At 29.7% G+C, this 23338-nt stretch overlaps 3 protein-coding genes across 4 annotated transcripts; 2 read left to right on the top strand and 1 right to left on the bottom strand.

The window, feature by feature from the left end:
• Nucleotides 1-4370: 4370 nt before the first annotated feature.
• LOC114186793 (HSP20-like chaperones superfamily protein) lies at nt 4371-9458 on the bottom strand. 2 transcript variants are annotated; one of them, XM_028074812.2, is made up of 6 exons: nt 9271-9458; nt 9024-9172; nt 8875-8923; nt 7637-7779; nt 6890-6977; nt 4371-4662 (listed from the first exon to the last, which is right to left on the bottom strand). In XM_028074812.2, the coding sequence occupies exons 1-5, from the start codon at nt 9317-9319 to the stop codon at nt 6930-6932; spliced, it is 438 nt and encodes a 145-aa protein (XP_027930613.1). In that variant the 5' UTR covers nt 9320-9458; the 3' UTR covers nt 4371-4662; nt 6890-6929. The 2 variants fall into 2 exon arrangements, with proteins under 2 accessions (XP_027930613.1, XP_027930611.1); XM_028074810.2 differs by lacking the exon at nt 6890-6977.
• Nucleotides 9459-12641: 3183 nt separating this feature from the next.
• Nucleotides 12642-15942, top strand: LOC114187660 (vacuolar cation/proton exchanger 3-like). The gene is made up of 11 exons (XM_028075967.2): nt 12642-13012; nt 13164-13231; nt 13350-13378; nt 13755-13951; nt 14055-14270; nt 14511-14627; nt 14739-14855; nt 14946-14999; nt 15104-15220; nt 15312-15405; nt 15612-15942. The coding sequence occupies exons 1-11, from the start codon at nt 12713-12715 to the stop codon at nt 15620-15622; spliced, it is 1320 nt and encodes a 439-aa protein (XP_027931768.1). The 5' UTR covers nt 12642-12712; the 3' UTR covers nt 15623-15942.
• A 5435-nt stretch (nt 15943-21377) lies between these two features.
• On the top strand, nt 21378-23018 carry LOC114188875 (NAD(P)-binding Rossmann-fold superfamily protein). Its single transcript, XM_028077532.2, has one exon. The coding sequence runs from the start codon at nt 21642-21644 to the stop codon at nt 22818-22820; it is 1179 nt and encodes a 392-aa protein (XP_027933333.2). The 5' UTR covers nt 21378-21641; the 3' UTR covers nt 22821-23018.
• The last annotated feature ends 320 nt before the right edge of the window (nt 23019-23338 follow it).

Below are 23338 nucleotides of genomic sequence, written 5' to 3'. Positions count from 1 at the left end.
TATAATCCTCTAGGAGCAAAAAATGTGAGAGATCGAAAAAATTGAAAAATAAAATTGGATATGGGTCGAATTCTAATGGATACAAATTAAAATGGATAAAAAAACATATTCAACGGATATATATGATCGAATTTGGGTATAAATTTGTTTTTTAAAAGATATCTGATCCGACCATTAAATATGTTATACTCTTATGTTAAAAGTAAAAAGTCCAATCCAATTTTACTGATTTATTTATTTCACTGTGTCTCACATTACCACAAACCATCATCACGTTACTGCATACTATTACTGCACTTTTATTGAACCTTCACGCTACCACATACCATAACCCCTCCCCTTCTTCACTCATGGTTCCCATTTCAAGTTCAAAAAAAGTAACTTTTTTATTTCCTATTTCACACATAGTAAAGAAAGAACCCCTCATTATTTGTTTGGTTTGGTAAGTGTTTTACTTTTGGCTTGCTCTACAAATTCCAAGCATGTATGTTCTTTCTTTTGTAATTGGAGGTTCATTATTTTATCAATGATTGATAAACTTACAAAATCTATTAAACTTTATAAATTCAGTCAACATATTTATTTAAATCCAATAATTTTTTTATTATTTATACAAATTAAAATTAAATCCAAACAACCCGACCGTATTTAACCACAATCGATATTATCCATATCCAAATAACCCAACAACAAAAATGGTCGGATTGGATTTTAAAATATTAAATTTGGGTTATGCTGGATTGAGCATATTGAACCTGAACCCGATCCAACCCCACTGCCGCTCACCCCTATAATCGTCAATGGGTTATAACCTGCGAACTAACCCGACTTATCACGGGTTCGGGTCGGATTGGATTGAAAAAAAATTACTAATTTTAATACGGATTAAAAATGAACTCAATCCATTAAGAATCTGGCTCATTCGAATTAAACTTGTGATGAACCAGGTTGACTCACCAACCTGCTAATAAATTTTAAATATTAAATTAATATATATATATATATATATATATATATATATATATATTAAATATTATATATTATATACTATTATATATATATATATATATATATATATATAGTTTTGAATTAATAGGTAACATTATTGTTATTACTGTAAAATTAATTTAATTATTTAATATTTAATCTTTTAATATTATTAGTTAACATTAATTTTTTCTTGTTTTATTGTAGATGAGAATAAAGAAGATGCTTCAAGAGATGAAAATATTGTGGACTTATCCATTCAAGACTCTAATACTATAGTTTGATAAGTAATAAGAATGATTTGATGTTAGATAGTAATTTATATTTTTGTGATTTTGGTTTGTATTTGGAGTTTAACATAATTTGGGATTTTATTTGGATTGTATTGAAGTTTATTTATATATTAATCGAAATTATAATTTAGTTTTCTTGAGATTAAAGAAAAATGTGTTTTTTTTTAATTGAGCCAGTGAGCCAACCCGTTTAACCCGTCAACCCATGGTGGGTCGGATCGGATCGGGTTCTAATTTTGTTGGTTCGCTAATAAGTGAGTCGGGTTGGATTGACCCACTAAGTGGTCAACCCGTCGCAGACCGAGCCGGATTGGGTCGGGTGACCCGTTTTGATAGCTATACATACATATATATATATATATATATATATATATATATATATATATATATATATATATATATATAAATTGTTCTATTTGTATTACAATCGCAAAATCTTTCACAATTATAGTAAAGTTTTTTTCAGAGTAAATTAAATTGATATTTTCTTAAATGATATTTCCATTTATATTTTTTTCACAAAAACTATGGTGCTGCTTATTTATTACAGATGTAAGTGTAATGTTTAAAAAGTTAATAGAGTGTATATGCTGTTAGAAAATGATGAAATAATATTTTTAAAACGAATGAGCGTAAATATTCTTTTTTTTTTTTAAAATAAAACTAGAGTTATCCCTATTTACGAATAATTAATTATATCACCACTTAATTATCTTTATTTGTGAATTTTATCATTTTTTTCACATATTTTACCACAATATTTTTAAAAAAAGTTACTCATTGTAGAGTGTTTTTTGGTAGATAATGATTCTTTTTATTAGTTGTGAGAATGAACATAATTAAGATGCATTTAAATAAAAGAGTTACACAGCTTGTTTATTTGATGTTCCGATCTGAATGTGGTGTTATTCTGCATAATATTACAGTAACAGATTTGATTTTCACAACCAAATAATTATCTTAGTAGTCAAACTGTGTTTCCGAGCACAAGTAATAAAATATTAATGTTTAGTATTTTCTAAAATTTGATTAAAAAGTCAACATTCTTCATTCAAAGTATTAGAAAATTGATCAACGAATTAAACTGGCAAAAATAAAAGAGTTTTAAAGTGTTGAGGAAAAAGGTTTTCAATTCTTTGGCAACAGTTTTATTTTGTCCTTTTCCTTTTCAAAAGAAGTTCAATTATCAAATTTTAATATATTCAAACATAAGCTGAAAAAGTTTTGATTTCTATGAAAAAAAGTTAAACGTCTAGAGAAATATTTTATATATAATGCAATACGCTATTTTAATATATCTTTTAAAATATATTAGAGAAAATTATACTTACCTTCTCTAAATTATGCCAAATAATATTTATATCTTTCTAAATTTTAAAGGATATTCACCTTTTTACTATTTTTACTTCAATGATATTTGTGTTTCTTGTATTTATAATAAAGTGTTTATTTGTCTTAGAAAATCAGATAAAATATGATATTCGTATATTTTATTATTAAAAAGTTGAATCATAAATATAATTTTATTTGAGTTTTATTTTATAAAAAATCTTATTTTTCGAAAAACAATTTCTCTGAATCTCTTCTACTTTATTTATAAGATTCTAACATTTTATTTTATCTCTTTAAAATATTTGAACCTATCTTAGGACTTATGGTGTCAAGAACAGCAATTTTGTCTGAACAAAGTTAACTATGGAGTAAGTTTTTTTTTTTTCTTTTCATGACTCAATTTTAGATCTTGTTGCACATTATCTCTAAGGACTTTTCATGTGGTTTTAGATGATTCTAGTTGGTTTTCTATTCTTTTTGAATCACGAGGATGTGTTTAAATCATTAATTTTGAACATTCTTTGTGTAGTTAGAACTATATGATAGTTTTGATCTGTGTGGAGTCTATGTGAGAAAAGACTCTTCATATAAGACAAGGAATACTACTTTATGTATAATGACTGAATTGTTTTTAAGTCAATGAATTGAGTAAGATGATGGAATTGAAATGTGATTTTATTATTTAGACGGTTGTCTCTGGATTAAATTGGTATTGTTGTATGTGGATTTTATTTGATTAAGATAGGATTATCCAATTTAATCTATATATGGGTTATTTTGAACTATAACAAGGTGTTATAAACTAAGAGCTAGAATTGCATAAATAGTTAAGTTGGACAATTTATTTAAGTCAAATTAGAAGCTAAATAGTGTATGACAGTACCACAAAACTATTAGGCACCACTTGCAGGCCTCAAGTTAGTGAGCTTTAATGGTTCAGACGTTGAGCACAACTCTAATATTGTTAGGAACTCACAAGTCTGTGAATTCCAGTCAGTGATTTAAGATATTTAGCGAGTCTTAGGGAGTCTGGCGCTATACACCTTTTTCTTTCATTGGGTGTCACTAGGGGACTCATAGTGTTGGGCACCTATGATTTTTCTCAGTCACCCACCCTCTATTTGTATTGGATTTATGTTTTCATGCTTTATTTTATGCATATATGTTGTTATAATGTGAATGATGGATGAGTTTAAAATGAAATGTTATATGTTTGATTGTATGGATGAGGATAATGTAAATATTTTCAATAAGAAAATGCTACATTCATCTTTGAGATAAGGCGTATTGAATTCTAATTCTATAAATAGATTATTATGGCTATAATTTACAATTTTTTTTAAAACCAAAACTCCTAAAACAGCAAAAAAATCTCATTTATTGTTCAAACAAAATGAATTTGTTCCTAGTTATTTTTCACCTCATTTAACAGTAAAACTGAAACCAACAAATAATTATTTCGTAGTGTCTATATGATTGTAGAAGGTAGAATCAATTGTGTATTATCAAATCTAAGAGTGTGCTTGGTTTGGATCAATTCTCCAATACATAAACAATAAATAGTCGATTTTTATTCAAGTTGATTTTTTTACTTTTTAATTAATTTTAAAAACTAAAGACGTACTGATTTTACAATAAAAAATCCATTCTACATCAATTTGATGTAAAATCAAACATGCACTAAAAGTCGACAATATATGGCTACCAACTCTTCCTCAATGGTTTGGTGATCCACAGAAGACTTTTAAATACCATCAGTTATAAAAATGCTCCATGTTTTATATACATACTTATATGCCCAAGAGTCACCACGACTCAATACAGTTAGTCATCATTCATTAGAGGAAGTGCATCAAGACTGCCTCAATTACATGACATCAAATGAGGAGACAAATATCACATATTATTACCATCTGATCATCATCTTAGAGCAGACAAATACACATTACAGCATCTAAGATCATCAATCTGATCGGATTCCACCCATGAAGGTCCTTGGATCAGGACAGTTTCCAGAAAATTGGGCTTGTGAAAAATCAAAACCAGGATTCTGCAGGAGGGCACAACAGAATCATGAGTAGTGGTTTGAATAAGGCAATAAGATCATCATCATCTGAACTATTAAACTCTGGATTCCACACAAGAAACAACATACAAACATAGGGAATGGTGCTTTGAGGCAGAAAGATTGTTCCACTATAAACTAAATCAAATAATGTTATTAATGGCTAAGGCTACAATAGTGTACCACAATCTTTAACTGGCGCAACAGACAGTTCTTGAACCTTACCAAATGGCAATTTAATAATCATCAAGTTAATTTTTAAATCACTTTGTCTGTCCAAGATGCAAAAGTTCAGGAATCAGCAATGAACCAGCTGCCACAGGCACTATGATTTAGAAGAGATATTTCAGAATTGGAAAAACCTTATCTTGTTGACTATGTCGGTGAATTCCATTGTATTTATATAGACAATGTCTATGAGTTCTACTAACCCAGGAAGGGGTTTCAGAGAAAAAAAAAAGACGGTTAAGAACCAAACCCGACCAAAATTTAAAAACTGAACTGAATTTATAATTACACTGAACACAACCGAACCATAAAAACAGTTCAAATTTGAGATAATAGTTAAAACATTCAATTTCGTTTGGGCAAACTGTTTAATATTTCAGTTCAATTAAACTGGTTTTCCCGTTTGGTTCAGTTTTCACACAATTCAGTTTGATTCAGATTTTTTAACACTCATACAGAGGGAAAAGATGTATTCCGTTATGATAGGATAATATGCATCTGATGACAGGGTAGTATTCTACATAAGTTATGGCAATAATATCTATTAAAGGAGGAGGGAGGGGGTTGGAAGGATAGAGTGAGGAAACTACAAGCAATTAGCTAGAGGCCAAGACTCCGGGAAGCACTTAGAAAGTAGAAGGTAAAATAAATCATACTTCTGCAATAAATTAAAATCAGCTAATGTGCAACATTAGCTGAGAGAACTTCTATAAAAGTTGAAGTGCACAAGTCGTGAACTTTATATCTCATTATACTTAATTCCATTTTTGCTTAGGGGCAGTGTCAACATAATCAATTCAGGAGCAGAATAATCCGCGTTAGCCAAAAAAGAATGTAAAATCTTGATTCAGAGTTCCGGATACCCTCTAGCAAGAAACTTCCAAATATCTTAAATATAATGTACGCACATAAAATATAAGCAGTGCACCAAAAAATGAAAGTATCTTCCAAGTTCAAGAATATCGTTGAGAAAGTCTAATGTGAGCAGGGCAAGTATGTTTCTAGGTGAACTCATGCCAACTGTTCAGACAAACTTGACATTTGCTGGAGAGGATAAACAAACACTAAAATGGGAGTTTATCATCTACAAATAAAGTATCAAGTGTTGGTAGTCAGCAATCTTAAAAACTACAAGTTTCATCTTAACATCAATTTTATCCACATTAGATAGCCACAAATAAGTAGTACGCAGCAATGAATAATACCTGCTAATTATTAGATCCTCTTCTCAATGTTTACTTAGGCCAAAAAACAGTATCAACGAAAGAACACACTTTGGAAATGGAGGAACACAACCTAACAGCCAGATGGGTAAACCCAACAGATGAAACATATGAAGGCAATCATAATAACCCATCAACTAGTAGGACAAGAAACAAACATAATAAAATTCATTGTTTTTTAAAGTGTAGAATACACAACATTTTTAAGTATACAAGTGACATCAAATAATTAGAATTAATATCCCAGAATCCATGTTGATAATTGCTTCTTAGTATCAGTAGTTAGGAAATTAGCTATTGTATAAAAGTAATATTCCATGTATCCAATACAGAGAAACAATAAACTTTGACAACGACTGAACTTTTGGTGCTTTGATACGTGAACAGTACCAAAACTCGAGGGCAACATAACTATATTAAAAATAGCAATAAGTAGTTTTTTTATCTTAAAATGGTATGGTAAAAGTTGGAATGGCAAAGGTTAAATACTCGGAAAAAAGGCTTATATGCCAATAATTAATAGGCTTATTTAGTAATTTAATCCCTATATTTAGGCCTTTGATTCATTTTAGTCCCTATATTGTTTTACCCAATCCCTATTTTTTTAAAAAGACTCAATGGGTTCTCCGATTTTTTAAATGAAATTGACTTGTGGAAACTTCCAAATAACAGGTGTCACGTGACTTATTTCGCTTTAATAAACCCTAAATTAGAAAAGCCCCAAACGATTGAATTCAGCAACTTGTAATTGAATTCCAAACCTCAAACAACAAGGAGGTAGGTGGAGGGAGGAAAAAGAAATTAGAGGGTTTCCAAGGATGAAGATGACCCAAATTTTGACAGCAACACCTTCCAAATGACGTTAACACCAATGTTAATTTAACGAAAGAAACTACATTGAATATTTAAAAAAAATAAGGACTCAATTGAATAAAAAAAATTATAAAGGTCAAATTGAATCAAAGACCTAAATATAGGAAACAAATTACTAATTAAGCCATAATTAATAACATAAAAAGCAATAATCATAAGACATCCCCATGTATTTGAGACCCAAATTAATCAATTCTAAACTTCCTCATTAAGTAAAAACTGGAAAAACACATGACCATGCAATGTTACACGCTGAAGCCTTCAGGTACTGCCATAAAAGTGCTTTGAATGCTTTCACAAAAATAATTGCATGATTTTAAATTACCATCTCCCAACCCTTGGGCAAATGCAGTAGAGTGAGCTATTATCATGATAAAAGAATGAACCTCTCTTTCAAACAAACACAAAACAAAAAATGAGAGGTAAAGATGAATTGCAAGGAATAAGAGAATAATAAAAAAGAAAGAATATCATAGTATAATTTTTCATGTAGAAGACTGAAAATGAATTACTAAAATTTCAGACCATAAAAACAAAGGACACTGAGAAGCACATGCTACACATGTCATGGGATTGAGCAAATAAATTCCAAATTGAAACACCAGGAAAACAATTGTGATGAAAGCAAAACTTACCTCCTCTTGAAATCTCTGAAGCATGAGACGCTTCTGTTCAAGATCAGTAGAGTAAGGGTCCAACTGACCCTGACCTAATATTGGAGAAGCCCATGTCTGGCCTTTATCTCTCTTCTGCAGTGTTATATGCATTATATCATCCTCTGCAGGTCAAACTCCAAAATCAGCATCACCGACAAACTTAACCAAATCTATTTCATCACTGATTTTGAAAGAAAAAATCTTCCTCGTTTCATTCCAAAGCCAAACACCGCCAGCCAATTAAAAATCACCATTTCAATAAATTACAAGATTAATATGAAAATCAACAAATTTATAACACATCTATTTCTTCTATGAAGTCTAGATACTTCAAAGCTGGGAGTGTATCTGTGTAGCACGTGTGTCAGACACTTATACTGCTCAGATGCTTTCAAATACGTATAGAAAAAGCATTGAACTTTATTTATTTATTTTTATATTTCTTTTCTAACATACATCTGGGATACTTTTAGGTGTGTATCCAATTATTTTTCATTTAATTTTTTTAAGGATATGATTTGGATGATTCCCAATAGCATCCGAAAAAGTGTCTTAAAACTTCTTGAACAATCATATTCTTTGCATGTTATGAGAGAAATTGGCGTAAATACTTCTTCATTCATTCTTTGAAGAGAACCAAAATTTGTATGAACAAGTAAAATTCTCTCTTGATGAACTAAACTTAAAAGTTATGCTTTTTCCAGATGATAGTAACGGAGGAGAGAAGATTCATACAATTAACCTTAGATAGAAATTTAAATTTAGCAATGCTTCTGAATTGTAAGCTATTGAGTAGAGTCAATATTTACTTTTAGTTCTACAATAATGTTTTTGTTCATCCACTTAGCAAGCATCGACTATGGTACAGAAAAAACTATACTTTTTTGTTACTATGACAAATGTATTTTAGTAAATTGTGATCATCATAGTTCTGAATAAATAGAAAATTATCAATGTCTCTTTAATTCTCATTATTCTACATCTACGTAATATTTTATAAATTTTTTTAACATATCCTGTCGTATTCCATGTGGTATTGTACCCATGCCATACTAAGTATCTGGGCTTCCTCGTATTTCTGATTAGATCACAATAAACAACACTGAGTTTTACACCATAAGAGCATATATATGATTAATTCAAAAAATTTTAAAAATATATATACAAATCAATTTGGGGCGAAGGGGAAAAAAATTAGGGATTGATTAAACCTTTACCTAGGGTCCAAAAAGAAGAATCTGTCTTCACCGGGCAAGTGAGATCATGCTGAGAAATAACACAGATAAATAAGGGGAAAATAAAATAAAATAAAAAAAGCAACAACAAAATTGAGAAAGGATATGAAGTGAAGGAAAATTAGGCTTACGTTGAGATAGGGAGGATTGCCTTTGATGCCAAGTTCGAGGTGCTTGGACTGAATCTTACAGTAGAATTGCTTGGAATGGACGTTGGGAGGAAGATTTATGTAAATATTGACCTCGTCGAGGGTTTGATCCCACTCGAACACCTTTTCACCTAGAATCACACACACACACACGACTTTGTTTGATTCGGATTCAATTGACGAAAAATCACAACAGAAGAGAACAAAACATGGAGAAATTAAAAGGTACCGTTGTGGATAAAGCTGTGACGTTTTTCGGGGGCTAATTTTTCCGCCATTTTAGTTCTTAGGGTTTTCTGCACTCTTTCTTCTTCTTTCTGATTCTTATTCAGTTCTTCTGCTTTCCCCTTTGTTCGCGCTGTTTCCTTTGTTATTATTTTTGGTAACTGTAAAATCTGCAGTTTATAATCTCTGATCAAAGAGATATATATATTTGTATATATTTTCTTAAATTCTTAAAATCTAAAATGAAATATTTTATCAACACAAAAATAATAAATATATTTTTATAACTGCTACCTTTTTCTACAATTTTATCATCATAAAATTATGACAATATCTTTATTGTGTTTTAAACTTATATTGTATTTGAGTGCATTAATATCTTTATCGTGTTATAAACTTATAATGTATTTGAGTGTATTATGTTTAAAGAAAAGCTGAGAGAAAACAGTTTTTTTATAGGAACTGAGAACTGAAAAAAATCTGTTATGATAACGGCTTTTCCAATTTCTTAAACTTTGTTTTTGTTTTATTCACGTGTTTCCATTAATTATTATTCAGATTAAAGTTAGCATTTACATAATTTTATCATCACAATTATAAATTCGGTATCTATATTTTACAATTATCCATAGTCTTAATGTTTAAATTTGATCTTTTACAAGTGATAACGTAGTGATACGTGTGACACGGTAATGTGGTAGTCATGCTAGATTTACTTGAAAATTAATAAAAACAAAAAAAAAACATAAGAAGTAAAAGCAGAAAAAAAAGGCATTTTAATTTATAATTGTAATTTCTTTATTTAATACACTAGTCACATATGTGTTTAGACGTAAGTGAATCCAAATTATGATAACAGAAAAAGTAACTTTGTGTCATTAACAAAAATGAAATAGAAAATAAATAACTTTATAATTTTATTATAAATAATTCATTCATTTTTTAAAAATAATTCTAAATTTAAAAATAAAATAGAAAACTAATTTATCTATTAATAAAAGTAAAATTGATAATAAAATTTATATATAAAAAATACTTAATAAATTGTTACTAAAATAAATTCTCTTATTAATAATTATAAATAATTTGTATATCGAAACTTTCGTGTCTTAATTTTTAATTTGTATATGAATGTAAGTTTCATATTCTAAGCGAAATTAAAATTAATATTCATAATTTTTAATACTTTTAAAATTATAAGGTGTGTTAAAGATTGAAACATCAATTATAAATGCTATATGAATTGTAAAATATAAACAAGTACAAGAAAAATGATATTATGACTACCATTTATTTATTTTCATATTTATTTTTTATGTGATTTTGTGTGAATTATTGATTTTTTCGTATCCTTAGTTTTGTGTGCATATTTCTTTCTTTTGTTTTATCCATGTTTAGTTATATATATATATATATATATATATATATATATATATATATATATATATATATATATATATATATATATATATATATATATATATATATATGGGGGATGACAATTTGAGTTTGACCCAACTGGTCGACTTGTAGGACCGCCAAAAAAATGCGAAACAGGTATTAAGCCCGCGAAAGTTCGCTGGTCCACATTAAAAAAACGTGGTTAAATATATTTTGAACATTCAATTTTTAATGAAAATTAGAATTAGTCATCTTGTAAACCTTAAACTAATTTAATCCATTGTCTTTAAAAATGTATAAATTTAATCATTTAAGTCAAATTTTTTTAATTTAGTTGACATTTCAAACAATAATAAGTGCAATGAGATACCATAAAATGTGTCATTGCACTCAGTTGTTCAAATAATAATATTTATCGTTTGAACAACATCTTGACAAACTTAACACTTAAACGAGTTATACAAAATAACAATTTGTTCAAATTTTCAAAAACATTTTTCAAATTAAAGTTTTTCATATTGAAATGTAATTCTAACTCATTTAATAACACTTGTTTTCTTTATCATAACTATAATTTTTATTTTGGCTACAATTTCAATATGAAATTGTTTTGGCTACAACACTTAAGCGGTAATACACTGAATCAATTAGAATCAACAAATCATTTATAAAATTTTCCCTTTACTCGATAATTGTTTGTTTTAAGTGTTCGATTATAGGGAGCGAAAATTGCACTAAAATAGCTAGATATATGATAACAATCATGAAAAACAACTAAAACTCAAATATAAAATGAAATAGTTGAGAGAATATTATTTCTCAATTACAGGAACAATAAAACACCAAGACACTTACAGATAAAGCTAAATAATTAAAAGCAATTCTTTTAAAAGGAAAATTAAACTTATTTTAAATTTAATTATGATTGAAAAAATGTCCTGTAATTAGTTATCTCGTACTGTATATCGAAACAGATGAAAAACCAAATGATAGTTAAAGAGAAAAAAAAAGATAAAGAAAGGGACGCAAGAGAAAAAGAAAAGACATAAAAAGAAAAAAAAAAAAAAATAGCGGCCGTCGGCCCAAAACTTTCCATTATATATGTGAGAAATAATAAAGAATCTCTCAAACAACTAAGTTATGAAAATAAATGTTAAACTAACAAATTTCTAGAATAATTTTTGAAGAAATGTGCCACAGTTCACCCATCCCATAATTACTTGAAATTAAGAATTTTAATTATTAATTAGCATTAAAACTGTATAGTTTCCTACTTGGACAATCTTTACAATTTTTATATTGCAACGCATATTATTTCTTTTTGCAGTAAATATTATTTTTGTTATAGAAACGTGATTGAATTTCAATTACATGATTTACTATGTTAAATTTAAATCTAAACAATACAAATTATCGTCAATAATTGTTTTTTTATCAAGATACGTAGCACATATGTATATAGAGTACTATATAGAAGGAAACTTCGTCCCTTTAGCGAGTCTTTAAGAAGAAGCTAACTGCTACATAGTCCAAGTTCCAATTCGTTGTTTCTCTGCATAAACACCAGAATTTTACTTACGGATTTTAATGCTTAATTTACGTCACAGCAGAAACATATATATTAGTGCTAGTTAACAATGGAATCAAATGCATTGTTTCTTTCAAATATTATAAATTATAATTATTATTACTGTTATTATCATTAGTAACAGTAGTAATAGTAATAATCATTTACACTGCAAAAGTTAAGCACCTCATATTCACTACTAACATCCAATAGTGAAGCATTCAACACTCTCCAGTGTAAAAAACACTCATGCTAGCTAGCAAGAGCTGAAAATTCCTCGAAACTTCAAAGTTCTTCAAAAGAGCTTCATTAATTGTACATGGAAGCTACATTGTACGTGCGAATAATAGGGGTCTGCACAATGCATTTCTCACTATAACCATTCAACTCAACAATAGAGGATATATACATATTTTACCTGATTCAATTCACATATTCACTATAGAGAATTGACAAGTCTTGGTTTGGTTCCATAAAAATGGCACACCACACCATGGAGGAGGACTTGAACTTGAACATCTTGGAGATGAACACCGAGCCTTGTAACAACAGCAATGCAACAACATGTGCAAAGACAGCACCACCACCACAGGAACAGAACAGCCTCACATCTTCAACTGTCACAAAGAAGTGTCCATTTCTGGTCACCAAATTTCACTGCCAAATGCTTAGGAGTTTCACAGCAAATTTGAAAGTGGTTGTTTTTGGCACTAAGCTTGCAGTGCTTTTTCCTGCTGTCCCTTTAGCTGTTGTTGCAGATTTTTATGGCCTTGGAAGGGTAAGTATATACATATATTTATATACATGAAGCAAAATGTTCCATCATTTTCAAGTTATTACTTCTTCCATAGATACCATAATGTTAATTAGTCTACATAAGAATGGTTTATTAACATGAAAGTGTTTGATTAATTTTCTACTATATGTAGCCTTGGATTTTTGCTCTGAGCCTGCTTGGACTCGCTCCTCTAGCTGAACGTGTCAGCTTCCTTACTGAGTGAGTTTGCATGTCACTTCCTATGTGAAGATTATGTAGTAGTTACTGCAAATAAATTATCTTGATGTTCATGTTTCTAATTCTCTGACTCTGTTTGATTTTTCGTTCATAATGGAAGGCAAATTGCGTATTACACTGGGCCCACAGGTAAAAGTTTATAAACCATGTTATCTATCGTCATCTACATGCAATTGAAATTTAAATAGTGAGTTAGGTAATTAAGTACAGGATAATGATAACTAAAAGGTTAATGTGCTTTTTTTAACTTTGATTCTCTAAATCTACAAAGTTCTACTTTAAAAAGGTTAATTAAGCTGAAATTTTCTTACAAAAGCCAATCACCTAACATGTGAGAAATTATGTGACATTACATCGAGTTGAGTTTCAACCAATTACAAGGATTTCAATCTAACATGTTTGAATAAAAAGCCTTAATTTTTTCTTTTCAAATCGAAGAAAAAATGCAGCAGTAAATTTTTGTAAATAACATTGTGAGAATGAAAAGTGATTGAATATTTTTCAGTTGGAGGGCTTCTAAATGCAACCTGTGGTAATGCAACTGAGATGATCATATCTTTGCTAGCACTTTACCAAAACAAAGTAAATGTTGTGAAGTTCTCTCTGCTGGGTTCCATTCTCTCAAACCTTCTATTAGTTCTTGGAAGTTCACTCCTTTGTGGAGGCTTAGCCAACCTAAGGAAGGAGCAAATATATGACAGAGTACAATACACAATGCTTCTTATCATTTTATTTCAGTTTGAAGATTTTCACTGTTTAATATTGACCCTCAATGTGTTTTGTTATTTGGTGATCAAATGAGTAGAAACAAGCTGATGTAAACTCACTGGTCTTGTTGCTGGGGTTGCTGTGCCATTTGCTGCCATTAATGTTCAGATATGCCTTAGCAGGAGAATATCATTCAATAGCCACTAACACTCTACAGTTATCCAGAGCAAGCAGCATTGTTATGCTTCTAGCATATGCCGGATACATCTTCTTTCAATTAAAAACACATCGACAATTTTTTGATGCACAAGAGGTGATTGATATTTTGCCCCTGATTCAGCACATTTGATCAGCACTACTCCAACATTTTTGCAATAAAAAAACCAACAATTCCTCAATAAATGACACTAATTTTGACTTATTTAGGATGTAAAACAAGCTTTGACATTTTATATTTCATAGAATAACTTGGTCTGGTTAAAAACTCTTTGTTTTTTGACGTAAGAGTAAGATTTTGGATACAGTGATAATTAAGCATGTGACTTGATCACAGGAAGATGAAAACGAAGAAGAGAAGGCTGTGATAGGATTTTGGAGTGCATTTACTTGGTTGGTTGGTATGACACTTATCATATCTCTGCTTTCTGAATACGTTGTTGCAACCATTGAGGTACATATGAATAAGTATTTTCACTATCTTATTCTTGAAGTGTATATGTTCAGAAATTTCAAAGGCTTGAACTTAGATTAATGAGTTATAGATCCTTTCATGCTTAACCAGGCTGCTTCAGATTCTTGGGGCATTTCTGTTAGCTTCATTAGCATAATTTTGCTACCAATTGTGGGGAATGCTGCAGAGCATGCTGGCTCAATCATTTTTGCTTTCAAGAACAAGTTGGTATGGTTTCCACATCAATTATTTTGCTAAGCATAACTTTCAATTTTTCATATAAGGTTAAGCTTGTCAACTGTGTTTAACTTAATGCAGGACATATCATTGGGTGTTGCAATGGGATCTGCAACTCAAATTTCTATGTTTGTGGTGAGGCTAAACTATTGTTAATATTGTGCACAATGCAAGGTATGAATGTGGAAAATACATAATGTGATGACACCAAATTTTGATGAACTAATTATGAATGACAGATTCCATTGAGTGTGGTTGTTGCATGGATAATGGGTATAGAAATGGACTTGGATTTCAATCTCCTTGAAACTGGGTGTCTTGCTTTTACAATCATTGTTACAGCATTCACTTTGCAGGTAAACTATGCATAACATAACACATTCTGCATATATATTTGATCACTTTTTCTTTCTTTTCTTTGTTTTTTTCTAACATGATCTCATATAGGATGGAACTTCACACTACATGAAAGGAGTGGTTCTTTTCCTGTGCTACATCATCATTGCTGCATGCTTTTTTGTTCTCAAAACCCCACTAATTAGTAAGTATAAATCTGTCTAATCCAATGCATGAAGCCACATTACTTTGTTCATCTTTATTTATCAGGCTCCAATTTCAAAGCTGAAGCAGAATATAGTACATTAGATAGAAGGAGAATAAAATAAAAGGACAGAAAGAAATAATGAGTTTTACCATGTTGACATGAAATGATGGTGGATTTGACTGTGTTAATTATCTGTGTTACAGATGAAGCATAGAGTAGGGTGAAATTCTGAGGTAGACCATGAATTGGGATGAGAGGTGCATGCCCTTTTAGGTGGATGGTTGTGTCTGTGAAACTAAAGCTTGAAGGTCCACCAGAATGTCAGAAAACCATAGAACATAGCTTTTGATGTTTGTTTCCCTATGATAATAATAAGGTATATACACATAACAGTGTGAAATTTAGGGTGATAATTTGAAACCCCTTTTCTCTTTTCTTCTCCTTTTCCATGTTTCCCGGTTACTCCATAATCACATCTTTCTTCACTCAATGTAGAAAATAGTTAATCAGTAAATAAAGTATCATGTTTCCTTATTTCTTGCCTTTATACACAAACTCTCTTTCCAAAGTTTCTCATTACTATTTTTTTTTTATTTATTAATGGAAACAAATCATGATTATTTTGATTTAAACTTAACCACACATTTATTACTTTTTTTTGTGTACATTTTGTCATATATATAAATAAATAATTACATTATATTTTTTTAACATTTATTCTCCCCAATATAATTTATTTCATATTTAACATAATTGTCGTCAGAAATGAATCTGTAAATCAATACCACTTTTATCAATTAACTACCGAAAATACAGGTGAGATAGTATGTCGATGTTCACAATTTTTTTTTATTTTTCATAAAAATTTGAATTAAAATTAATAAAAAAATATATAATTAATTTTTAAAATAGTTATTAAATATAAAATTAAAAAAATAAAATATATATATATAAAATAAATTTTTAAAATAACTTTTAAAGATAAAAAGAATTTTTAAAATAAAAATTAAAAATAAATTATTTATAAAATAATTAATTATTAAAATAATAATTAAGGATATAACTAAAAAAATAAAATTTTAAAAAAAAATTATATATTGTTATAAATACATAAATATCTAACGACTTGTTAACGTGTCATAAACAAAATAAAAGAATGATATGGTAATTACTTTTGTTTTTTGCAAAAAATGTTAATGTTGTTGTGTATCGTAATAAAGTATGAGTTAAATATGATAGTAAAACTGACTGATAAAATTATTATACATTTAATATAATAAACAACAATTAAAAATATGATAAGAAAAAAAATAAAACTGTTATAAATTTAATATATTGATGTCATTAAGCAAAAATTAAAATATGATAGAAAAAAATTTGAGTGAAATGAAAGTTAAACAATAAAATATTTAATCAAATTTTAACTAATAAAGTGCAAATAATGTATACATAGTGGAACTATCATTCAAGCAACTTATGGTAAATTTATTAAAAATCAAACTTATGTGATTTATTATTGATATATAATGTAGAAAAACTATATAAATATCACGTAAAATTAAACTTATTTATAGAACATTATGCACAAATATTTTTAAATATTTTTTTATAAATCATATTTATACTTAATTTTTTTTTTAAATTAACATATATAGTTTATTTCAAAGAGACGAGATTTTTCTCTGCCTTAGCCTGTTGCAAATAAAATTTTCTCAAGTTTCGAATATAAAACACAAAAAAGTTCAAGGAAAAGTTTCCTCCGAAAATCATGAATTTAATTTAATGAATAGAAGTGTTTGATGAACTAAGTAAAATTATTATGCACGCATACAGTAATTATTAGCATTAACCTTTTTCTTATTAATCAAATTATCGCAAATAAGCAAATAAAATTACTACAACTAACGTTTTGACTTCATAGACTTAGAAAAATTCATTACAAAAGAGAAGAAAGACTAAGAACATAATTAATCACATGTGCATCTAACTAAAATAGCTGATTTAACTAATCCTCAACTAACGCAACTATATCATAATGGTTCTACTAACCTATTGTTTTTTCCTTCCTAAAAGAAGCACTACTATTAAATTAAACAATCTATAAAAGAATAATTACTCTTTTATTTAAAATACTAATTAGTAATATGTCGTTGATTTTAAATGATAGTAAAATTTTATTTCATTAAACATCAACAAAAATAACATATAGTTCACAATAATGTTATGGTAAAAAAAAATCTTAATTTTTAAATGTTCAAAAAATTGGGTTTCAATTTTTATAAGTTCATAAAAAATAGTTATAAGAATAATTTAAAAAAATAATGGATTCATTAGTGAAGATATCACTTATTACTTGACTGATTATTAATTTCTCATAGTTATTTAACTTTTTAGTAAAAAGGGTATATACTGTTAATAATTACAACTTTTAATTTTAGGATGTGTATAATTTCTTTTTACCCTCCAAAATGGAAACGTTGAACTTTAGACCCACCGCTATTACATATTATCACTATTATTCCCACAGAACGAGGGAACACCGTTTCCTCCAAATTAAAAATAATAATAATAATGATTCAACCCTTGGAATCATAAACGCTATATATATTCAAACATTTTTCTTAAGGTGCACTACATAGTGGTAGGGCTAACTTAATATAAATAGATTTTTAATTAATATGTATAAAAATAACTAAAAAATAGACTAAATCAAACGTTACATATTAGAACTAATTTGCATATTTTGTTTTTTGAAATCCTCTCGTCCATATTTTTTATATACTTATAAACCAAACTAGTTTATTTCTTGCAAGGAATTTTCGATTTAAAACTTGTTAAAAAGTATAAAATAATTTATATATTGATTTCATGTTTCTCCACTTTGTTCATAAATTTCAAAGATTTCTCCTGCAACTCCATTTATTTTTTAAATAATTTCCGGACAATGAAGATGACGACTTACTTCATGTGAGATGTGACTACATATTTATTAAAGTAGTTCGATTGGATATTTCGTAGGAAACTTACACTACAAAGAAATATATGAAAAAATTTCTTTTAATCTAAAATTAGTTTATGTATATATTAAATTTGTGAGACCCACTTTATATTTTAAAAAGTTTTGAGTCTCATTTTGTTTTATTAGAGGATATATAGTCAGTTCACTTGTTAACTCTAAGACTCCTTTCAGTCACTCACTTTCTCACATGTCTCCTGAAACTAAAAATACTCACTTCCCCCTCTTCTGAAACAGGAACTCTGCTAGGACTTGAGCTACGACATCTTCCGAGCATACTGAACGCTCTTCCTCCATGTAAGTTGAACAAAACCTCTGTCTCTTCTTTCGTTTTATCTTTGTTCCGAAGTTTTGGCCTGATTCTGTTTGTGGTCATGGTCTCACTGTTCCTTTCTTGCTCTTGGTTGTCACCTCCTTGAGTAGTAGTCGTGCTACGATGCTTTGTTGTTGGAGCTTGTTTGCTTGGTTAACACCTGTCAAGGTAAGGGAAGTTAGGATTTTAACGTTTTTGAACTATCTTGCTTGTTTTTGGTTCTATTTCCTACTTAAAATGCTTGGATGATGCTTGTGTGTTTATGAGAATGAACAGTCTGTGGTTTGATTTTGGATTTTGGCTGTGCATGCGTGAGCATGTGAGAAAGTTGTTATTCTCGCTCAAGCGAGCAGCTCTCCCCTACACGAGAGTAGCAGAAACTCGCTCAAGCTTGAGCGAGAATGATGCAAACTTGTTTTCAATTCTCTTATTTAATATATGGTTGGCTATATATCTTGATAAAGCATGAAGTATATGACTATGCATGTATTATGAGATTTTATGAATAGGAATTGTTGTGCTTGGTATGAAATGAAACATGAATTGGTTGGTTGGTTGTACATTGGCATGAGATTATAATGCTTTGTGATAATATGTGAATTTGGTGTGAGAACATGTATGTGGTATGGGCTAGACGTAATTCCATGAATCTCTTGGGAAGACCTTATGATGGTGTTGTAGTATATGTAATTAGATAAGGATTCAAGCAAGGTTGCATCCTGACACTCTAAAGAATTAGTCGGACTCACATAAAGCAGACTGATTCAAGTGGTGAAAGTAGTAGGAGGTCCTAGTCTTTGACAGGATAATGGCCTTAGATGATCATGGACTAACTTTGTGCGTGGTAGGGTGAAACCCATTCATTGGCAATGACTTTGCAGAGCAATAGAGGTCACCACAAGTGCAAACATATAGTGAATCTGATCATTTTACATGTATCCAGATAATTTAGTTAGAGGATCTTATATTGTTTGTCATCACATGCCTTGTATGCTTACTGATTCATTTGTTTATAATCTACTTACTAATTCATATGTTCAAAAACATTATTTTTTTTATCTAACTTACCATTTCCCTCTGTGTCTATTTTTGTATGATTTTTCTTTTTGCAATGATCACCAAATACTTGGTGTGAGCAGATGTGGGACTTCTAGTGATCACCATGGTGATGGAAATGCTCCGGTTTAGTTAGAAACGTTAGATCTTGCTCTAAGTTGAGCTCCTCTCGAAGAACAATGTTATTTATAATTCATTGCTTGCTCAGTGAGCGATCTTTATTAGATTGTTTTATGTTTAAGTTATGTCTAATGACATTGTTTTGTGTCTTCGTACTTTTAATTCAGTATATTTTGGATAACTATACTAGGTTAATTCTGATATGCTATCGTCATTGTTCCATTTTATTATAATTTTGTGATACTTTATTTATTCTATTAAATTGGGAAGTAACAAAAATAAAAATGTAAAGCAACTATAAAAAATAGTTTATGTAAATTAATAAATAAATAAATGAGTATATATATATATATATATTATTTTCAATTAGTAAAAAAAATTAAAAAGATTATATACAACTCGAATAAATATCTCTATATTATTATTACTAGACTTAATTAAGATTTAAGTTTTTTATAAATTTTAATATTTTTAATTGAGTTTCTATTATTTTATTTATTTATTATGTATTAAAAGTTTATATTATTTTATTGAACTTTTATCTTCTAATTTTTAATTTTTTGTTAACATCAAGTGATTGTCATATTGTTTCGGATTTTGTAATTAATATAAAATGATATTATCAATTTACTTCTTATTATTTTCATTATAACAGTAAGTAATGACGAATGAAGTATCTAATTTGTTATCCAACATGAATACAAGTCACATAGTTTTACACTCATGAGAATATTGTTTTATTTCATAACAAAATCTCACACTTTTTAACATGTAACCAATTAAAAAAAAAGTTGAATATGTTTTTCGTCCATGAAATTTGATATAAAATTGAAATTTGTCATTGTCTGAAATCTTGATGCATTTTAATGTTCAAACTTTTAAAATGAATGGATATAGTTCTTTGAACTCAATTACACATTAAATTTTGTTGAAGTATCAAATACATTTTTTATGACATTAAAGAGAAAATTTGTCAAATTGTGTTAACAGCTCAATGCTAGTATAAAATGTATTTGATATATTATGAAAATTTAACGTAATTAAATTAAAAATATTATATCTATTGATTTTTAAAGTTTGAAGAACAAAATATATTAAAATTTTAGAGATTATAAACATACCGTGTACTTTTAACATATATGAGATATCAATAGATAATAATGTGTGACTTATGAGTTTATTAATATATATATATATAACTTGCTTGGGACCGCAAAGCCAACATTGCAACGGCATTGGCATAACCTGCCGGTAGAGTTTGGAACTCAGCACTCCTTGATTCCTCCACCTATTTTCAATTACCAAGTGGCTTTGGTCAAATTTTATTCAATCATAAACTCCATACTTGCTATTATTTTTTGTGTCTAACAAATTTTATGCCAAACATTAACAGAAGCTAGAAGTAGTTTGAAGCAATGGTATTAACTAGTATAATATAATAATGTGGTTGTTGGTGATAAAGTACATATTTGTAGCCATATTTGAAGAGCTCTATAAAATAACACATTCATGTCTCTTATCTTGGCAACAACCAGCATCTATCTTACTTGGAATTTTAAACTCAAACCTCTCTACCTTACAAGCCACAACAATGCCAGCCCAGAAACACTCCTCAAAAGAAGAGCAATATAAACAAGTTGATGGGTGTTAGGGCAGTTAGAAAGTCCACATTATTGCAACCCAAGTTTCCAAATCCACACAATGAGGCACCACATTCATTAGTATAAAATGCTTTCAATTTGGGAAGAAGGGTCAGCATCTAGAGTCCCCCATATGGCAATGGCAACAACAGAGGACACAAACCATGTTGCTATCATCTTTGGGGTCACTGGACTTGTTGGGAGAGAATTGGCTAAGAGGTTGCTACTCTTGGAACCTTCTTGGAAGGTTTATGGTATAGCTAGAAAGCCTGAAACCCCACAAACCCTTATAAGCCCTTGTTACCATTTCATCTCTTGCAATTTGCTGAACCCTTTGGAGACCCAGAAGAAGCTCTCTGCTTTACAAGATGTGACTCATGTGTTCTGGGTCACATGGGCTAGCCAGTTCCAGTTAGAGACTCAAGAAAGTTGGGACCAGAACAAGGCCATGATGTCCAATGCTTTGAACTCTATGCTTTCAATACCTAACAATCTAAAGCATGTTTCCCTTCAGACAGGAACTAAGCACTATGTGTCACTGCATCCCCCCTTTGATGAAGAGAAGCTCCATTGTTACTGCTACCATGAAGAGTTCCCCAGAATGAGTAGATCCCTTAATTTCTACTATGCCCTGGAAGATTTGCTCATTGAGAAACTCAGTGGTAAGGTGTGTTGGTCTGTGCACAGACCTGGTTTATTGTTGGGAAGTTCTGTCAGATCAACTTATAACTTCATGGGGAGCTTGTGTGTTTATGGGGCTATTTGTAAACATTTAAGGCTACCCTTTGTGTTTGGGGGCACAAGGAAATGCTGGGAGGAGGCTTATATTGATGGATCAGATGCTAGGCTTGTGGCTGATCAGCACATTTGGGCAGCAACAAACAGTGACATAGTTTCCACCAATGGCCAAGCCTTCAACTCAATCAATGGCTCAACTTTCACTTGGAAAGAGGTTTGGCCTATTGTTGGGAAGAAATTGGGGGTGCAGGTTCCACAAGACATGCTTGTGGAAAACTTTTGGTTCTCAAAAGCCATGGCTGGGAAGCAGAAAGTTTGGGAAGAGATTGTGGAAGAAAATGGGTTGGTTCATACAACTGTGGAGAATTTGGCCAACTGGGAGTTTTTAGATGCATTGTTTCGTTTACCTTTCAAACTCTTGGGGAGCAGAGACAAAGTTGATGGACTTGGTTTTGGTGAAAGGTATAAGACAGTGGATTCAATAATGTATTGGATTGATTGCATGAAAGATGAGAAGCTGATTCCCTAGGCTTCTTGGTGGCTTTGACTTCAACTTTTAAGTTTTTGGTAACAGAAGTTTATGGAGCACCAGAATATGGAGTTTAGTGGCAGGGTTTGGTTTTGCATGTGATAGTTGACCAGACCCTTTATTTCTGCATAGTTTACTAGTTTATATACAGATGGAAGATCCGATTTAATAATGTATATAACTTATTTTCTAGATCAATGTCCCTTTGTGTCACTTATGTATTGATACAGGTGGAGGAGTTGCTTTGTCTTCATCCATTGACATTAACTAACCCTATCTTTGGTTTTAGTCTCTGTAATCACTTTCCACATTTTTTTTTTTTTCAGATTTTGCAGTAATCACATACTGATTAAAAGAAAATTTTAATAAGTTCTCATATCAGTTTATCAAATTTTCAGGTAGTTCTCTTTTGAGTCCTTTCTTCTGATCATATTTGAGACCATGTTAACTTGAGTACTTGATTTATTTAGCCTTTTGTTTAAAAAGAACATTTTAAGGAAAAAAAAGAAGAAGAAAAA

The sequence above is a fragment of the Vigna unguiculata genome, chromosome 6 (assembly GCF_037176805.1).
Source record: "Vigna unguiculata cultivar grain cowpea cultivar isolate G323 ecotype 2 chromosome 6, ASM3717680v1, whole genome shotgun sequence".
Taxonomy (NCBI): Eukaryota; Viridiplantae; Streptophyta; class Magnoliopsida; order Fabales; family Fabaceae; genus Vigna; species Vigna unguiculata.
The sequence above is the reverse complement of the archived record's forward strand: the minus strand, read 5'-3'. Positions and strand labels throughout refer to the sequence as shown.

Bases quoted from the DNA above. Each gene is read 5' to 3' on its own strand.
- LOC114186793 (XM_028074810.2), bottom strand. From the start codon at position 9,319: ATGGCGGAAAAATTAGCCCCCGAAAAACGTCACAGCTTTATCCACAAC. The intron at 9,173-9,270 runs GTACCTTTTAAT...GTGTGATTCTAG, and splicing joins TCACAGCTTTATCCACAACG to GTGAAAAGGTGTTCGAGTGG. The intron at 7,780-8,874 runs GTAAAGGTTTAA...TTTGACCTGCAG, and splicing joins TTCTTCTTTTTGGACCCTAG to AGGATGATATAATGCATATA.
- LOC114188875 (XM_028077532.2), top strand. From the start codon at position 21,642: ATGCTTTCAATTTGGGAAGAAGGGTCAGCATCTAGAGTCCCCCATATG.
- LOC114187660 (XM_028075967.2), top strand. From the start codon at position 12,713: ATGGCACACCACACCATGGAGGAGGACTTGAACTTGAACATCTTGGAG. The intron at 13,952-14,054 runs GTACAATACACA...TCAAATGAGTAG, and splicing joins AGGAGCAAATATATGACAGA to AAACAAGCTGATGTAAACTC. The intron at 14,628-14,738 runs GTACATATGAAT...ATGCTTAACCAG, and splicing joins ACGTTGTTGCAACCATTGAG to GCTGCTTCAGATTCTTGGGG.